At 31.4% G+C, this 18,155-nt stretch overlaps 2 protein-coding genes across 2 annotated transcripts in view; both read left to right on the plus strand.

The window, feature by feature from the left end:
- Positions 1–332: 332 nt before the first annotated feature.
- On the plus strand, positions 333–7,389 carry LOC148300505 (zinc metalloproteinase nas-4-like). The gene is made up of 6 exons (XM_088274675.1): positions 333–500; positions 2,048–2,242; positions 3,234–3,343; positions 4,693–4,897; positions 5,840–5,976; positions 7,063–7,389. The coding sequence occupies exons 1-6, from the start codon at positions 368–370 to the stop codon at positions 7,141–7,143; spliced, it is 861 nt and encodes a 286-aa protein (XP_088130801.1). The 5' UTR covers positions 333–367; the 3' UTR covers positions 7,144–7,389.
- A 2,673-nt stretch (positions 7,390–10,062) lies between these two features.
- Positions 10,063–18,155, plus strand: part of LOC148300506 (zinc metalloproteinase nas-4-like) — a 9,241-nt gene continuing 1,148 nt past the window's right edge. Inside the window, exons 1-5 of the mRNA XM_088274676.1 lie at positions 10,063–10,199; positions 14,685–14,879; positions 15,807–15,916; positions 16,838–17,042; positions 18,109–18,155. The exon at positions 18,109–18,155 is cut by the window's right edge and continues 90 nt beyond it. Coding sequence (XP_088130802.1) covers positions 10,067–10,199; positions 14,685–14,879; positions 15,807–15,916; positions 16,838–17,042; positions 18,109–18,155 — 690 coding nt within the window. The 5' untranslated portion in view covers positions 10,063–10,066. The remainder of the gene's footprint in view (positions 10,200–14,684; positions 14,880–15,806; positions 15,917–16,837; positions 17,043–18,108) is intronic.

Below are 18,155 nucleotides of genomic sequence, written 5' to 3' on the forward strand. Positions count from 1 at the left end.
CCGTATACTGGCACTGCATCATATAAACGCAGTGTTATCTTGATAGTTTACACATGAAGGAAAGGTGATAAGCCCTCCGCTTCTGGTCCAGGGTAATATTGAATAAATATAAGATTGAAAAAATCAGTTATAATTATTTAACCCCCTGGGAGCGTGCCGACCATTGCACTACGGAGGCGGACAAAGTTGTTACCTATTTACCTTGTACAATATAAGCAAGGTAAATAATAAATGCAATTCCCATAAAAAAAATGTTTCCAGTCAAACATCTAAAATGAATTGCGAACTCTCAAACGTTGTTTTGAGAGTTCGCAATTCATTTTCTTTTTAAAATATCTCTGTATTTACTTCGTTTTTAGATTCCGAAATGTTTGGATTGAAAGTGTTCTTGTTCCTTGTGTTGGGAGTGGCAGCAGTTTTCGGTGGGGTAACCAAAACCAACTGGCAAGTCGACCGGTTCAGGGAGTTCTTGCAGAAGTCTGTCGATGGATCATACGAGGGTACGTATACATTTCAAAGGTCAAATAAATAAACATACAAAAACAAGAAATTGAAAAGCTAAAACGATTGAAAATAATGAATAATAAAGTTTCGAAACAGTAACTGTAAAAATGGTACTAAAAAACTTATATTCTTGTTCTTCTTTGTTCAATCCCAAGTTATAGTCTTTTTAGACTGTTGTGGTCAGCTCTCCTCATCCTCAGGTTGTAGGTCCTTCTATCATATACAACGTCACCTAGGTGATGCTTTTGAATCATGTTATCTTTCTGTAGCATCCATTTTTTGGCCTGCCTCTAGATGTCTTTCGAGGAAGATCCATGGCGATCGCCTGGTTTATAATATGTTCAGGTTCTCTACGTCTTATGTGCCCATACCATCTCAATTGACTTTCTTCCAACTTACTATTGATGTCAGTTACACCCAGGCGTACACGAATGCTTGAACTCCTTATTTCATCTCTATGGGGGACTATAAAACTAGTATCAAAAAACTTGTCAGTTTTAAAAAAGGCACGCTTATCTTATTACATCGACGTCAACTAAGTTAAGTATATGATTTCATATTATTTAATTTTTATTTTTTGACATCTCATCAAAGATGAAGAAGAATATGGAAGTCTGGGCATTTACGGGGCTGACGACCGTCATAGGCTGGTTTAAGTGATCACTTTACACACGTGTAACATTCACCAATTCTACCTATTATTGACAACCACACTACTCAAATTCTTGGAAGTTCTATATATATGAACCAATTTAGAAACCTTGTTCTTGAATCACTTGAACTTCACTAGAGACATCTATTGGTGAGATGTAAATAACTCCTGTAATTGGAGATAATCCAGATTTTGTGAACAAGTATTTGGACACACTCAAAATGTTGTAAATATGATTTCATCATACATTTAACTTAGTTGACCACTTTTTCTTAAAAATCTATTGTGACACGTGTTTTGATACATTCCGCATTGTTTTCAAACAGCGTATACGTGAAAGGTGTTTTTAAATGATCAGGAATGTATCGAAACACGTGTCACACTAGATTTTAAAAACAATGGTATTAACCAAGTAAAATTTAAATAAAAAATAAAAAATAAAAATATTTACACCCTTTTTTTAAACTAAACATTTGAAATTAACCTTAAGTGGTTAATTTCAAATGTTTAGTTATAAAAAAAGAGTAATATTTTATTAACACGACTATTTTCTAAAACTAACAGATGTTTTCATCTACAGTTGAAAATTCTAACTGCTTTAATTTTCACCTGTGTATGAAAACATCTGTTAGTTTTCGAAGCTTAATATCATAAAAAGTGTTTGATAGAATAAAACTCATTAATTGGTTTATCACAAGTGTTTCATTTTATTCGACTTTTATTCGAAGTTCGGTCTAATAGAATCCATTGGTTTACATTTCAATCCATTTTTTTTATATTTAAACACATTTTAGCGCTACAGTGTAGGGGTAGCTTCATGAGCGCCTTATTTCCAGTATTGTTATATGTTTTTATATGTTTTATGGCAATTGTCAAGGTCTTGATTTTCAGAGCCAATAACTCCAGAATTGGCCGAGCTCCAGAATGAGTGGGAGAGGAGCGGCAAGTTCGAAGGAGACATCGTGTTGACCCCGGAACAGATTGACGGCTTCGTTGATGACTATGCTGAATCCAGAAACGCCATTCTGAACACAAACAGACTGTGGACCAACAAAATTGTATACTACACAATCAGTTCTGCCTTCAGTAAGTCAAATTATGTTGGTGCTAAGCAGAATGAAGTCTAAAGTTTCTGTTACCTAACCTTACCATACCCAGGGGCGTGCATTACATATGGCTCACTCCTTTCAACAACGTCATATATCAAAAAACTTGATTTCTCAGATTATTTTTAAAGTTTAAGAATACAATGAAATGTATTAAAAATAAATATCAAGCCACTTATTGAACTTTTTACGGTGCAACAGATCTTTTAAGGTAAAACCTAAAGGCTTTTTCTCCATTTGAAAAATTTAAAGTATATTTAAAAAAATAGTTAAACAATACCTTTTCCTCAAAATGCAAAAACAACACCTTCTGTCCTGTAGCGGATAAATATAAAGTAAAAAATATGCCAGTGTTGCTGGGATATAGTACATTTTCTGGGCATTCTAAAAACATGCGCAACTGACAATTGACGATTTTTAACATATGACGTTGTTGAAAGGAGTGAGCGATATAGGCAGAGAAGCAGTGCCTATCCTAAATTAATCACGTTACATAAAAACGCAACCAGTTCCTACCATAACTTAATTAGTAGTGCCTAGCTTACCTTAGTACCTACCTCTACTACTTACCCTAGTTAATTTTCTATGCACGCTACGTACCTAAGACTAACCTTACCTTAGCACGATAAAAACCTGACCTAAACGAAACCTTGCTTAAATTTAAGGGCAAATTTTGATTTAAAAGAAGTGGTCATGGCACCTTATGGAATTATTTGCTCCTTCCAATCGTATCTACGATTCCCTTTAAACTGAAAATGCCCAAAACAGGAAATAAATTAACCTCACAGATTTAAAGTACCAACTACAAAAATATGGAATCGACCTTCTCCAATACCCAGCCACTTCCAATAGCATTATTATACTTCGCTGATAAGCCGATGGTTCCAATGGCGGCTCGTAGCAAAGACTTTTTCTTTGGACGCGGAAATATGCATTGTATATGTTTTTTCATGCCAATTTTCTTTTTTCAGGTGCAACTCAAGTCACCGCCATTCAGAACGGTATTGCCGCTATAGCTGCTGCTTCCTGCGTGAAGTTCGTCAAAAGGACAACTGCCAACCCTAATTATATCAACATTGTGGTGAGTTTACATACAAATGTTACTGAAAATTCATTAAGAGAAGCTAAATTTCTCACATGTATCAAGTGACCGGCATCCGGCATTCTGTGTCTTTTAAGAAAACAAATTTGATTCGATAATTTATAGAAAAAAACTTACCACAGAACACAGTTCTTCTCGGGGTGAAATATAACAGCGAAAACATTTTTACATATTAAAAAAACTTATAATAATACTGATTTTGTAATATTATATCATAAATTGCTTATTTTTGGACAAAAAATAAAAGTTTTGTCAAAGGGTTACTTTTGTTTGGGTACAGCGTCGGATTGGCTGGTCAAACTGTCTAGATCCCACAGCAGTCAAACGCATTTTTAAAACATTCAAATAATATATTAACGAAGCTAGTTTATATTTAAAGTTATTATTTATTTATTAACAAAGGATTTTGATGGCATAAATTAAGGGATTTAGAAAAATGTTTAAAAAAAACTTCAGTGTTTAGTTTTAGCAAGCGTATATCCATTACTAACGCAGTTTTTTTCATTATCTTGGAGTAGGCACTGCTTATGCATCTATATAATACGCACGCCACTGTTTATGAACGATCATTGTCATCACTATAACACTGACTAGACTAGACTAGAAAAAAATATTTAAAATCCCTAAAATGCACACCAAGTCCAACCAAATTCATTTTTAAATCGAGCCTGCGATATGTCCAATGTAATGCTTAATGAAATAAACATCAATAATGTTTCTTTCAATACGTTTAAGAGAAATATTGTTGATGTCTATTTGACTAGTTGATAAAGAAAATTTCTATTATTTGATAAAAATATTTAATGTAAGTTTATTATTTACTTCTACTTTTATGTACATGAGAGTTTATTTTTATTTTTGGATTACTCAAGTGAAAACCTGTAACTGAAACGTTATTTTTTGAATTTTTATTGTATTATGTTATTTTTGTTAAATATTCTGTTGGTTTTACAATAAATAATTAAATAGATTTAAATATGTCATGCTTGTCTACAATTCTTGTGAATATTTTCGCCTATAAGTTTCACTAAGAATTAAATAAATAAATAATAAAATATATAAATATATTTTTTTATTTATTTCATAGATACATAGATATATTCATAGATACATATTTATTTCATGGATACATTTACTATATGTATTACGGCTCTTTAGGCATGGCCTGTGTTGAGCCAAATACTAACATGTTAATACAATTTTTATTTTTTTTTACTATTATTATTTGTTTATTTTTATTATTATTATTATTATATTATTATAGCAGCTTTGAAATCGAGGTATCAAAAATGGTTTTCGCATTATACTTTAATTATGATTTGTTTCAGGGTTCCAATTCTGGGTGCTATTCAAGCGTCGGTATGGTAGGAGGAGCTCAGACCCTCAATCTACAGTACGCCACCCCTGGATCTGGCTGCTTCCGTCATGGAACCATCATCCACGAGTTCTTGCACGCTCTCGGCTTCTATCACATGCAGAGCACCCACAACAGAGACGAATTTGTCAGGATTGTTTGGGGCAAGATTCAGGCTGGTAAGACCCGATTTATTTTCATATGTATTGAATTGTCATAATTTCAATTGAGCTTTCTTTTGACATGAGTTGACTCTTTTTCTTATTCATGTAACTCTTTCGATATAAATTGGATGTAATTTTAGATATTTATCACGAGAGAAATTTGTAGTTAAAATATGAAGCAGACCTTCTTTATAAACTTCTTATTCTTCTTCATGAGCCCTCTGTCTTCTACTGCCATAGGCCTGTTCTATATCTTTCCATTTCCTTCGGTTGGTTGCTGCTTGCAGCCAGTTTTTACCCCCACAGCGCTATGTGGTCGGACCATATCTTTTGGGGTCTTCCGACACCTTTTTGTTCTCCGAGGTCTTGCTATATATCCTGCCCATTACCATTTGAATTATGCCACGCGATCCATGATATCCTCTCCTTTTTTTATTTTCCTGGTATCTTCATTTTTTCTGGTATCTTTGACGCCCCTTTTGTTCACAACACAACAAAAAACAACAAACAAACTCTTTTTGTAACAAGTTTATCAAGTAATCAGTAATCAAGTTTTTAAAGTTATTTTGTAACAAGAAACAACGAAAAACAAAAGAGATTTCATAAACTACCATTTCCAAAATGAAAAACTTCTTCTTTTAACCATTTTCTGCACCCAATGATGCAAAGGGCACTCCATAGCATAAAAACAGTGTTATTTTGATCTTAAATACACGAAGGAAAGGTGATCAGCCCTCCGCTTCAGGTAACAGTCCAGGGTCATATTAAAGAAATATTAGACTGAAAAATTGCCATAGTGTAGTTTGTCCACCTCCACAGTTATTAACGTGCTAGACTAACATGCTAGAGGTCCCGTGTTCGATTCCCAAGAGGCTCAAAATAAATAGAAGTAAAATTGAAATACACTGCTAACATCTACGTTTACTTGTTGCCTCTTAAATTGAACTATTTTTTCAGGAGCGGAACACAACTTCAATAAGTACACCACATCTCAGGTGACCAACTTCGACGTAATATACGACTATGGAAGTGTGTTGCACTATTCAGAGTACGCATTCAGCATTGATGGCACCAAAACTATCGTTCCACTAAAGGTACTTATTACTTTACCATATGTTTCTTCTCCATCTTACTCCTTATTACTGAGGGTTGTGACCTTTGTCGAAGCAGTGACTCTTCTCCAGTTATCCTTTGACTGCGCTGCACGTAGCGCTCCAACAACCGAGGTGCCTGCTGCTGCCTTAACTTGATAGGTCCATCGTGTGGGGATCTTCCTGTTCCTCTCTTTCCCTCTAGGCCACCGATCACAACCAGTCGTTCCAGGTTATCCTCATTGCCATGAAGTGTCCAAAGAACTGAAGAATCCGTCATGTACAGACACTGCCCAGAGTCAAGCCATCCAAGTGTAACTCCTGACGAATGGACTCGTTGGCGCATGCACCTCCAATACCACATTTCAAAATCGTAAATTTTTCTCCTTTCTGCTGTTTTTGTGGTCCATGCTTCAGCATCATAGAGAAAAATGGAGTGAACCAAACTTCTGACAAACTTTATCTTGGCGCTGTTACTCACACCCCAGTCTTTCCAGACAGGAACATTAAGCAATGGTGATTTTTGGCAACGACTATATCACTCACTCCTTTCAAGAACTTCATAAATCAAAAATCGTCGATTTTCAATTTTGCGTTTTCGGAATGCCCAGAAAATTTACTATATCCCACCAAAATGGCATATTTTTTACTTAATATTTACCCGCTACAGGGCAGAAAGTGTTGTTTTAGCATTTTGAAGAAAAGGAATTGTTGAATTATTTTTTCAAATATACTAAATATTTTTCAAATGGAGAAAAACCATTCAGGTTTTACCTAAAAAGATCTGTTGCACAGAAAAAAGTTCAATAAGTGGCTTGATATTTATTTTGAATACATTGTATTTTATTTTTGAACTTTAAAACGTTCTCCTGAAAAATCAAGTTTTTTGATTTATGACGTTCTTGAATGGAGTGATATGACGTTCTTGAAAGGAGAGAAAATATTCTAAAAAAGATGATTATCTTTTCACTATTAAGGTTCACCAAGGATTATACAAAAATCTACACTCTAAAAACCGATTGGTTGTACTTTTGTTTCAAGTCTCTTCATCACAAATTGTAAGCTAATTTTTTTAATTCTTTTTTGCAGGCCACAACCGCGACTATTGGTCAGCGTGTTGGCATGAGCGCTGGCGACATCAGAAAACTGCAGAGATTGTATACTTGCTAATTCCAAAATTCAGCAAAACATGTCGTCACCTACTTGAATTGTTTGGTTTGGTAAAAATTCTAGTAGATGTCGTGAAGTATTATTGATTTCTCGACAAAGCTTACTGTTTACCTAAGTTATAAACCTGAAAATCCAAAATATATTTTTTCTATGATTTAGTAATTATTTTGTAGTTGTTGCCTTTTTTATATTTTGTTACATGTACTAGCTTAATTTTTATGCAATAAAGTATTCGAGTTTATAAATTACCAAGATTTTTGATTTGTTTCTGATTTATTTTTATTTCAAACCTTGAGGTGAAGTGAAAACTGTCTAAAGTTCATATGGCATATACTTTATGTAACATACAAAAAAAAAGATAATTCTCAATCATGGGTAGAAATGGTGAATGTTACATGGTAAGGTAAGCTGGTACTACTTAGTAAGGTAGGGTAGGTACTAGTTACGTTACAGCCAACAACAACGAGGTGATTGGACAACGTGTCGGAATTAGTCCTGGTGACGACAGAAAACTTAATTAACAAAAATAAGCAAAAATACCATTGCTAAAGGTGTAGAAGAATCCAACTTCACTCCTTCAGACGCATGGAATAGATCAACATCTAATGAGATATTGTTCAACATAGCGGTAGCTCTTCCTACAGGCATAACCATCAGCAGGTTGGTCCTATATCGCTCACTCCTTTCAACAATGTCACATTCAGGAGATCGTTTTTAAAGTTCAAGAAAATAATAAATTGTATTAAATATAAATATCAAGCCACTTAATGAACTATTTACTGTGCAACAGTTTTTTTTAGGAAAAATCTGAATATTTTTTCTCCATTTAAAAAAATTTAGTATATTTAAAAAATAATAAAACAATACCATTTCTTCAAAATGCAAAAGCAACCCTTTCTGCCCTGTAGCGGGTAAATATTAAGTTAAAATATGCCGCTTTTGCTGGCATATAGTACATTTTCTGGGCACTCCTAAAACATGCAAAACTGAAAATTGACGATTTTGTAATATGATGTTGTTGAAAGGAGTGAGCAATATATAAGAATGTGAAAGAATCTATGCCGACGCTGTCTTAGGTAACTATCGGGAACATACAGACCAATGCTTCGAATAGTTTATGGATTATCGACCATACCGTGCAACAATCGATACAAATTCTACTAGATATATGTATTTTCAGCGTTTCAGGTTTAAACCTTCAGTCGAATTCCCACTATCGCTCTTACACCTTGTTTCATGAGTTTTCTTTCAGATGCCAATATTTTATTCAGGCGATGAACTAAAAAAGATATCGACTATTGCGTAAGCGCTCACTCATTCAATCTAAGGCTAGAACACTATCTGTATACACTATCGGCGTTTGCACAAATTGAGATAAACTTGAGTGATTTTATATAAATAATGGGATTTATCCGAATATTACACTGTATAGTAATCTTCAGCTAAGGTAAGTGTGCTCTCGACTTTAATTTTACTGTGATTATGTATTGTATATATATTTGATAATTTTAAATATGTATTTGCATTTATATTTGATAAATTGATATTTTTAATACATCAATTAATGTTTTTAAGTCAAAATTTATAGAGCACTTTTTGGATCGCTTGCTATGAATTTTATGGTGACTATTAGCTTCACTAATTTATAAAAAAAAATCTTTTTTAACCAATTTTTGTTTGTGCATTATTTGTACTTTTTATTTTTATTTTTTATTTTATACGTTTATTATCATTTTCTATGTAATTTATCTTAATTTCTATGTTATTTTTTTGTAAAAGGCAGCAATTCCGTAAAGAAATAAATATATATAAATATATAAATATTTATATGTATATATATATATATATATATATATATATATATATATATATATATATATATATATGTATATATATATATATATATATATATATATATATATATATATATATATATATATATATATATGTATATATATATATATATATATATATATATATATTTATATATATATATATATATATATATATATATATAATATATATATATATATATATATATATATATATATATATATATATATATATATATATATATATATATATATATATATATATATTTATATATATATATATATATATATATATATATATATATATATAAATATATAAATGTATATAAATATATATATATATATATATATATATATATATATATATATATATATATATATATATATATATATATATATATATATATTTATATATATATATATATATATATATATATATATATATATATATATATATATATATATATATATATATATATATATATATATATATATATATATATATATATATATATAAATATATAAATATATATATATATATATATATATATATATATATATATATATATATATATATATATATATATATATATATACATATATATATATATATATATATATATATATATATATATATATATATATATATATATATATATATATATATATATATATATATATATATATATACATATATATGCATATACATATTCACTCTTTTTGCTAACACAAAAACGCTCAATTTATGAATCAGGATTAGGAAATTCACTTGCGACATCTGCATATCATCAAACAAATACGAGTAATCCACTTCTAACTAACTAACAATCAATTCGTGTCTCCGAAGGGATAGGCAGAGAGTCTTTTTCTGCAGCTGTTTCCAACTAAACTCTCCTCATAAATTTGTTTATATTCACTCATTTATACCGTTCTATACTCGCTAAATCTTTCTTAATTTTCAGCCTTGCATTCTTTACTTATTTTACCAGTCAATCGTCTATCGTACGTCGTTTTGCTCATGAATATGAGAGTTCGCAATTTATTTTATTTTTAAAATTTATCGATATTTTTTTTGATTTTCAGATTCTAAAATGCTTGGGTTGAAAGTGTTCTTGTTCCTTGTGTTGGGAGTGGCGGCGGTTTTCGGTGGGGTGACCAAAACCAACTGGGAAGTCAACAGATTCAGGGAGTTTTTGCAGAAGTCTGTCGATGGATCATACGAGGGTACGTATACTTACGAAAACATGAAATTGAAAAGCTGAAATGATCGATGAGAATCACGAATGTTGCTTTGAAACAATATTTTTTTTTAATTTTTATTGATATTTATTTTAAACATTTATTTAACGAACAATTAAAAACATCTTTAAAATATTTTTTGCAGAGACCTACCAAGCCACTTTGTGTGTCTTTTCGGTGGTTTTTTTTTTTAAACATTTTTTATTTTTTTTTATCCATTCTTCCTAATATACATACACACCAAAATGAGAGAAAAAATCAAGAATATAAACTATGTATTTAACAATTTTCATAGAATTAACTCTCAATCATTTACCCATTCCTTGATTTTGCATTTGTTCCATATTTTATTTTTATTTGTGTGGTTTTTATTCTTCTTATGCCACTCCTATAGGAGATTGGCGACCATCTTCTTAAATCTTAAACTCTACACGATCTTGGGCCAGCTTAATGAGGGTTGCTGCTTCGGTATTCCAATAACTGTCCAAGATTTTTGTGCCATGATGTTCTTTACGCCCCAAGCCCCGTCTGTCCTGTACCTTTCCCTCTACTAAAAGCTGTAGAAGGGCATATTTTTCTCCATGGAATATGTGGCCGAAGTATGTGGCTTTTCATCTTTTGACAGCAGTTAGAAGTTCTCTATCTTTACACATTATTTTAAGAATCCTTTCGTTGGGCACTCGATTAGTCCATAAGATACGCAGCATTCTCCTGTAAAGGCACATTTTAAATGCCTCTATTTCATTCATCATAAACCTTTTTCCACGTTCCTACGCTTCTTTTTAATTACTCAACGTACAAGTGACTCTGAAATCTAGCTACGGCTTATGCAACACCGCTTATCGTAACCCTACTCAGTTTTTTAAGTTTTATAGCCAATGCTTACTCGCGAGAGGATTTGATCTTTATTTTTAAAGTTACTATAATTTCAATTTATGTATTAATTTTAAATCAAACACAGATTTTTTGAGTCTACTAAGTTGTATTTTATTAACAAAAAACACATAAATATTATATTGTGACAATTGTTAAACGAATGTTTGGTAATGCCCTAACTAGGCGAAACAATTGTCAAAATATAATTTTTTATGTGTTTTATGTTAATAAAATACAACTTAGTAGACTCAAAAAATCTGTGTTTCATTTAAAATTAATACACAAATAAAAATGGAGTTATACAAATTAAACGCCAAATCAATAAATAACTACAATTTCAAGTAATTCAGGAGTGAAAATTCTAGACAAAAACGCTAGCCAACGCTCCCACACTTTACAACAGCACAAATTTGATACAGTAACTGCTCAAATTATTCTGAAAACTTATCAACGGTAAAAAAAACAGCTCGTTTAATTTATAACGCCGACGTTTACTAACAAAGGTAAAAACATGAATTCACTAATAAGACTTCACTAATATTTGTCCGTTCATATTTATTTTACCTCTGATTTATGTTTAATTATCTTACATAACAACTAGAGTCATATATAAAAAAAGTCTATTTTTCAGGAGATTGTTTTTAAATTTCAAGAATACAATAAAATATATTAAAAATAAATATCAAGCCACTTATTGAATTTTTTACTGCGCAACAGATCTTTTTAGGTAAAACCTGAAGGTTTTTTTCTCCATTTGAAAAATATTTAGTTTATTTAAAAAAATAATAAAACAATACATTTTCTTCAAAATGCAAAAACAACACTTTCTGCCCTGTAGCGGGTAAATATCATGTTAAAAATATGCCACTTTTGCTGGGATATAGTACATTTTCTGGGCATTCCGAAAACATGCACAACTGAAAATCGACGATTTTTGATTTATGACGTTCTTGAAAGGAGTGAGCGATATATATACGACCAGTTTCGAAAACTAACAGATGTTTTCATCTCCTGGTAAAAATTAAAACTTTCAGATGTTTTAATTTTTACCAGAAGATGAAAACATCTGTAAGTTTTCTTAACTAGTCGTATATATATAAATCAAACTCATTAAGTGGTATATTCAAGTGTTTAATTTTTTTTAAATAAATTAAATATGCTTTAAAGGCAAGTAATAAATAAATATTTTTAAAAAAATGGTTTTCTCAACCTTTTTTTCGTTTTTTGAATTTGTATAAAATACATCAAAATGTTATTTTTTCTATTTATAAATTATCTGGGTATTATTTTGTAGATAATGAGATAATATTCTTGATTATGGATTTTTTTAATTATAAAATTAGTATAAAAACAAATTAATAATATTTTTAAACAATTAAGTGATCAAGATATATATAAAGATAATTCTGGTGTTATTTTGGTGATAAATTTGGTCTTATTTTGACAGAATTATCAGTGATCGATCATCGAAGTGACCGAAACCAAGAAAAATAATCTCTTGACGTTATTATCATATAATTAATTTTAATTTATTTAATAATTTATGACGTAATTCATAAAATCGCACCCAGTTCACATAGGATCAGATCAAATAGATTTTTTTTTAATTACCTAACGTCCAAGTGACTCTGAAATCTAGCTACGGCTTATGCAACACCGCTTATCATGACCCTACTTAGGCTTCAACTTTTTAAGTTCCATAGCCTATGCCTACTCGTGAGTGGATTTACCCTTTATGTTTAAAGTTTCTATAATTTCATGTAATTCATGAGTGAAAATTCTAGGCAAAAACACTCGCGATCTCGTTAGGGGCTTGAGTTTATACATTTCATTGATTCTAAGTTAGCAGTGAAGTTACTTAGGTGTATGATTTTAATTCTTAATTTTACTCAGGTAGTGAATATACTTATCGCTCACTCCTTTCAAGAACGTCATAAATCAAAAATTGACAATTTTCAGTTGTGCATGTTTTCGGAATGCTCAGAAAATATACTATATCTCAGCAAAAGAGGCATATTTTTAACTTAATATTTACCCGCTACAGGGCAGAAAATGTTGTTTTTTTAATTTTGATGAAAAGTATTTTTTAATTATTTTTTTAAATATATTAAATATTTTTCAAATGGAGAAAAAACCTTCAGGTTTTACCTAAAAAGATTTGTTGCACATCAAAAACTTCAATAAGTGGCTTGATATATATTTTTAATACATTGCGTTATATTTTTAATCTTTAAAAACGTTCCCCTGAAAAATCAAGTTTTTTGATTTATGACGTTCTTGAAAGGAGTGAGCGTTATGTGTACTTATATCAATATAACATACTTACATCACATTACCCCTAGGAATACTTACAAAGTGCCTAAGAATACTATTGTACATTTATATTATGCACTGACACTTCGTAATGGAATTGCATTTTTAATTTATTATTAGATTAAAACCAATATTTTTAGCTTTTCAACTTTTTTTATTTGATCAGCGACCGGGTTTCGTCGTTACCGACATTTTCAGACTGGTGAGAGGCTATACAAATTGTTATGTTATATATAAAAGAAGGCAGGAGTTGATAACCATGATTTGATATAATTTTATTGAAATTAAATTAATTTTTCAATAAAATCATATCAAATCATGGTTATCAACTCCTGCCTTCTTTCATATCTAACATAACAATTTGTATAGCTTCTCACCAGTCTGATGATGTCGGTAACGACGAAACCCGGTCGCTGGTCAAATAAAAAAAGTGGGAAAGCTAAAAATATTGGTTTTAATCTAATAATAAATTACTATTGTACAAGCTTAACTTATTATTACACTTAACTAACTTATAATTAAGTAGCGTCTGTGTGTGGGCGGCTGGGATGGGCGGGCGCGTCGGGGTGGGTGGCAGGTCCAAGTGTGTTGTTTATGTGATAGTGTAGTGGAATCAAACAGAAAATCGAGCTTTTTATGACTTTAAGCTCGAGAGATTTTCATGCGAAATTACTATTGTATCATATTATTTTTTTGACATTTCAACATAGATGAAGAAGAATATGGAAGTCTGGGAAATTTACGGGGCTTACAACCGTCAAAGCCTGGTTTGAGTGATCACTTTACACACGTGTAACATTCACCAATTCTAGCCATGATTGACAGCCACACTTCTCAAACTCTTGGAAGTTCTATATATAAATATGATCTAATTTTGAAACATTGTACAAGAATCACTAGAATTTTTACTAGTGACATATATTGGTGATAAGAAGACGCATTTTTTGAGCAGAAACTCTTATGTGAGGTTTGAATTCTAGATTATATCACATATATGAGAAACGCCAGATGTTCTATGTCAAAAAAATGTCAAAAAAATAATATGGTAAAAAACTCCTATAATTGAAAATAATCAAAATTCAAAAACAACACTTTCTGCCCTGTAGCGGGTAAATATTAAGTTAAAAATATGCCGCTTTTGCTGGGATATAGTACATCTGGGCATTCCGAAAACATGCACAACTGAAAATGGACGATTTTATGTATGACCCTCGTATGATAAAATTCCTCAAATAAAAATAAATTGGTTTTATTTATTTAAATCATAATTTTAATTTTCAGAGCCCATAACTCCAGAATTGGCCGAGCTCCAGAATGAGTGGGAGAGGAGCGGCAAGTTCGAAGGAGACATCGTGTTGACCCCGGAACAGATTGACGGCTTCGTTGATGACTATGCTGGATCCAGAAACGCCATTCTGAACACAAACAGACTGTGGACCAACAAAATTGTATACTACACCATCAGTACTGCCTTCAGTAAGTCTAATAATTTTTTTTTTTATTTATTTAATTAATAACAGCAACACATATCATATAAAATATTAAAGTAATGTATATACATATAATAAAGCCAATTTAACAGATAACCACAGAAAAACACAAAAAGATTATATAGTTTATATTTGAAGCACTAACTTTGTGATTTTCCATTTTATAATTTAAATTTTATAGTTTTAAAATAGCTATAAATATTTAATTATAACTTAACTAAAATGTCTACCGGTTTCGAAGCTAACTGCTTCTTTATCATGACTGATTAATGCTAGTAAAAATTTATAATAGTAGCTTAAACTCAATGCTTGGAGCGATTGGACTGTATGTGTGGCGAATTTTTAATAAGGCGTGGTAATGGAACGATAATAACTCTTTATGGAATTATTTCTTCTTATCTAATTTAATCTAAGAAAGAAAATAAAACACAAAAAACCATAAAATAATAATTTCAACAAAAATAAATTGTATTACCAACAAACATAACTAACAAGTCCCTCTCCAAGCACAAGAGCTCAGTCTCTTTATTGGAGAGTACCACGTTTTTAATTTTAAGATTGTATGTAGAAATGTTTAGAAAATGAATTAAATTTTTTTTTTTAAAAACTTTAGTAACTATATTAAATAAAATAAAAAAGTTCCTTTCAATCGTATCCACCATTCCCCTTGAACTGAATATGCCCAAGATAGGATATTGATGAACCTCACAAATATAATGTACCAACTCCAAAAACATAGAATCGACCTTCCTCAATAATAAAAATATGGAATCGACCTTCCGCTCACAGCAGCACCGCTTTGCTGATAAGCCGACAATGCCAAAGGCGGCTCGTAACGATGACTTTTTCTTTGAACGTGGGAATATACGTTGACTATAAGACATTAATTTATGCCAATATTCTTTTTTATCAGGTGCAACTCAAGTGACTGCCATTGAGAACGGTATTGCCGCTATAGCTGCTGCCTCCTGCGTGAGGTTCGTCAAAAGGACGACTGCCAACGCTAATTATATCAATGTTGTGGTAAGTTTATTATTGAGAATATAATTGAGAATTCATCAGGAGAAGCTATAGCTCTTTAGAACGCTTGTGCACTACACGGAATTTTACTGTCCGGCAGTCCAGTTAGCGTGAAAAAACGGATAATTGTCTTGTGCACTTGTCCGCCTTTATCCGCATCGGTGCGCTCCATCGGTGCGTGATCACAATGCGCGATCACGCTTAACTGTCGTAGTCGCTTTTATTTGAAAAAACCGGACTGCCGGACAGTAAAATTCCGTGTAGTGCACAAACGCCTATACTGTGCATAGATAGCAAGTCATCTTTCATTCGGCATTCTGTGTCTTTTGGTTTCCAAATTTTACCAATGGCCTTCACCGTCTAGCCATTAATGATAATAATTTATTTTGATAACTAGATTTTTAATCACCTAGTACAAAAAACAAAGTGTTAATTGAAATTTTTAAAAAACGCACCCAGACTTCATTGAAGTATTAAAATAATAATAACGATTTTCCCGAATGAAAGATAATAGCAAGAACATGGTGAACATTAAAAAAATAATTATTATTGTAATTTTGTGATATGGTTTTCCATAAAGTATTTAAAAGCTGTTTTCCATCGCATTTGATACAGCAAAATCTAGGCTCCCTAACAGACATTCTCTTGGAAAGCTATTTTTCTTTTATAATATTATATTATAAATGAACTTAGCTGTGAAAATTACAGAAAAGGTGAAACATAATTGTTTCCGATTTTACTGTGAATTTACATTTAAAAGCTTTCAATATCCCTGTCACAGCCAATCTTAATAAAATCGAAATTGTAAAACCCCCACCAAATTTTCAAGAAGTGCGTCATTAATATAGTATATAAAGCATAATTGGATTTTCAGTATATATAGCATAATTGGATTCGCAATATAGCATAATTGGATTTTTCTAGGGTTCCAACTCTGGATGCTATTCCAACGTCGGTATGACAGGAGGAGCTCAAACCCTCAATCTGCAGTACGCCAACCCTGGATCCGGATGCTTCCGTCATGGAACCATCATCCACGAGTTCTTGCACGCTCTCGGCTTCTACCACATGCAGAGCACCCACAACAGAGACGATTTCGTCAGGATCGTTTGGGACAAGATTCAGGCCGGTAAGATCGAATTGATTTTCAGTTGAGCTTCTTTTATATTATTTTGAGAAATAAAAAGACTTTGTTTTTTGACCCACTCACATTTTTATTAATAACCAACTAGTTTCGGTAACGACCTGTTGCCCTCTTCAGGGTTTAATTTTTGACTTATTAAGTGAGTGGATAAAAAAACAGTCTTTTTATTTCTCAAAATAATATTACAATACGATCCACAAAGTAAATGCTTTCAATATTCAAAACATGAGCTTCTTTTCACTAAGATATGAGATAACTCATTTTCTTCTTCTTGTAACTCTTAAAATATGAAATGATAAATCCATTTTTAACACGAGAGAGTTTTGCAGTTGAAATTTAAAGCAGACCTGTTTTATAAAATTCTTCTTCTTCTTCTTCTTCATGAGCCCTCTGCCAGTTTCAACCCCCCACAGCGACCATGCGTCGGACTATCTCTTTTGGGGTCTTCCAACACCTTTTTTGTTCACAACACAACTACGAAACGAGCTTTTAAAAATGCGTTTCCTTCTGTCGGATGCTGCTTACAGCTAGTTTCTACCCCCACAGCGACTATGTCGTAGGACCATCTCTTTTGGGGTCTTCCGACGCCTGTTTTGTTATATTGTAACAGCAAAAAACAAAATGGATTTCCTTGAATGTTTTCCGCAGATACTTTGTGGCACATTTTATAAACTTGATTATAAACTTGAGACATTATACAAAATGAAATAACTTTGTTATAACCACTTATATAATAAAACAATTTAACCTACCGGTTTCGACAAGAGCCTTGTTATTTGGGGTTGCTATTCAATGAATAATAAAAATAACAAGAAGTTTTTTTGGTGAGAGTATTTTAATGTTTTTGAATTAAAATAAACCTTGATGATGACAAGTGTCTTGTCGAAACTGGTAGGTTAAATTTCATAATAAAAAAGTGGTTATAACAAAGTTATTTAATTTTATAAAGTTTAAAAATTGTATTTTATAAACTACCATTTTTAAAATGAAATACACTGACGATCATTTCAGTTATCAGTTGGCTCTTATTGTGAACTGTTTTTTTTTTCAGGAGCTGAAAATAACTTCAACAAGTACACCACAACCCAGGTGACCAAC

This window comes from Brachycentrus maculatus, unplaced genomic scaffold (assembly GCF_059751285.1).
Source record: "Brachycentrus maculatus isolate JH-2025_06_01 unplaced genomic scaffold, ASM5975128v1 h1tg000705l, whole genome shotgun sequence".
NCBI classification, from domain to species: Eukaryota; Metazoa; Arthropoda; class Insecta; order Trichoptera; family Brachycentridae; genus Brachycentrus; species Brachycentrus maculatus.

Bases quoted from the DNA above. Each gene is read 5' to 3' on its own strand.
- LOC148300505 (XM_088274675.1), top strand. From the start codon at position 368: ATGTTTGGATTGAAAGTGTTCTTGTTCCTTGTGTTGGGAGTGGCAGCA. The intron at 501-2,047 runs GTACGTATACAT...CTTGATTTTCAG, and splicing joins TGTCGATGGATCATACGAGG to AGCCAATAACTCCAGAATTG. The intron at 4,898-5,839 runs GTAAGACCCGAT...CTATTTTTTCAG, and splicing joins TTGGGGCAAGATTCAGGCTG to GAGCGGAACACAACTTCAAT.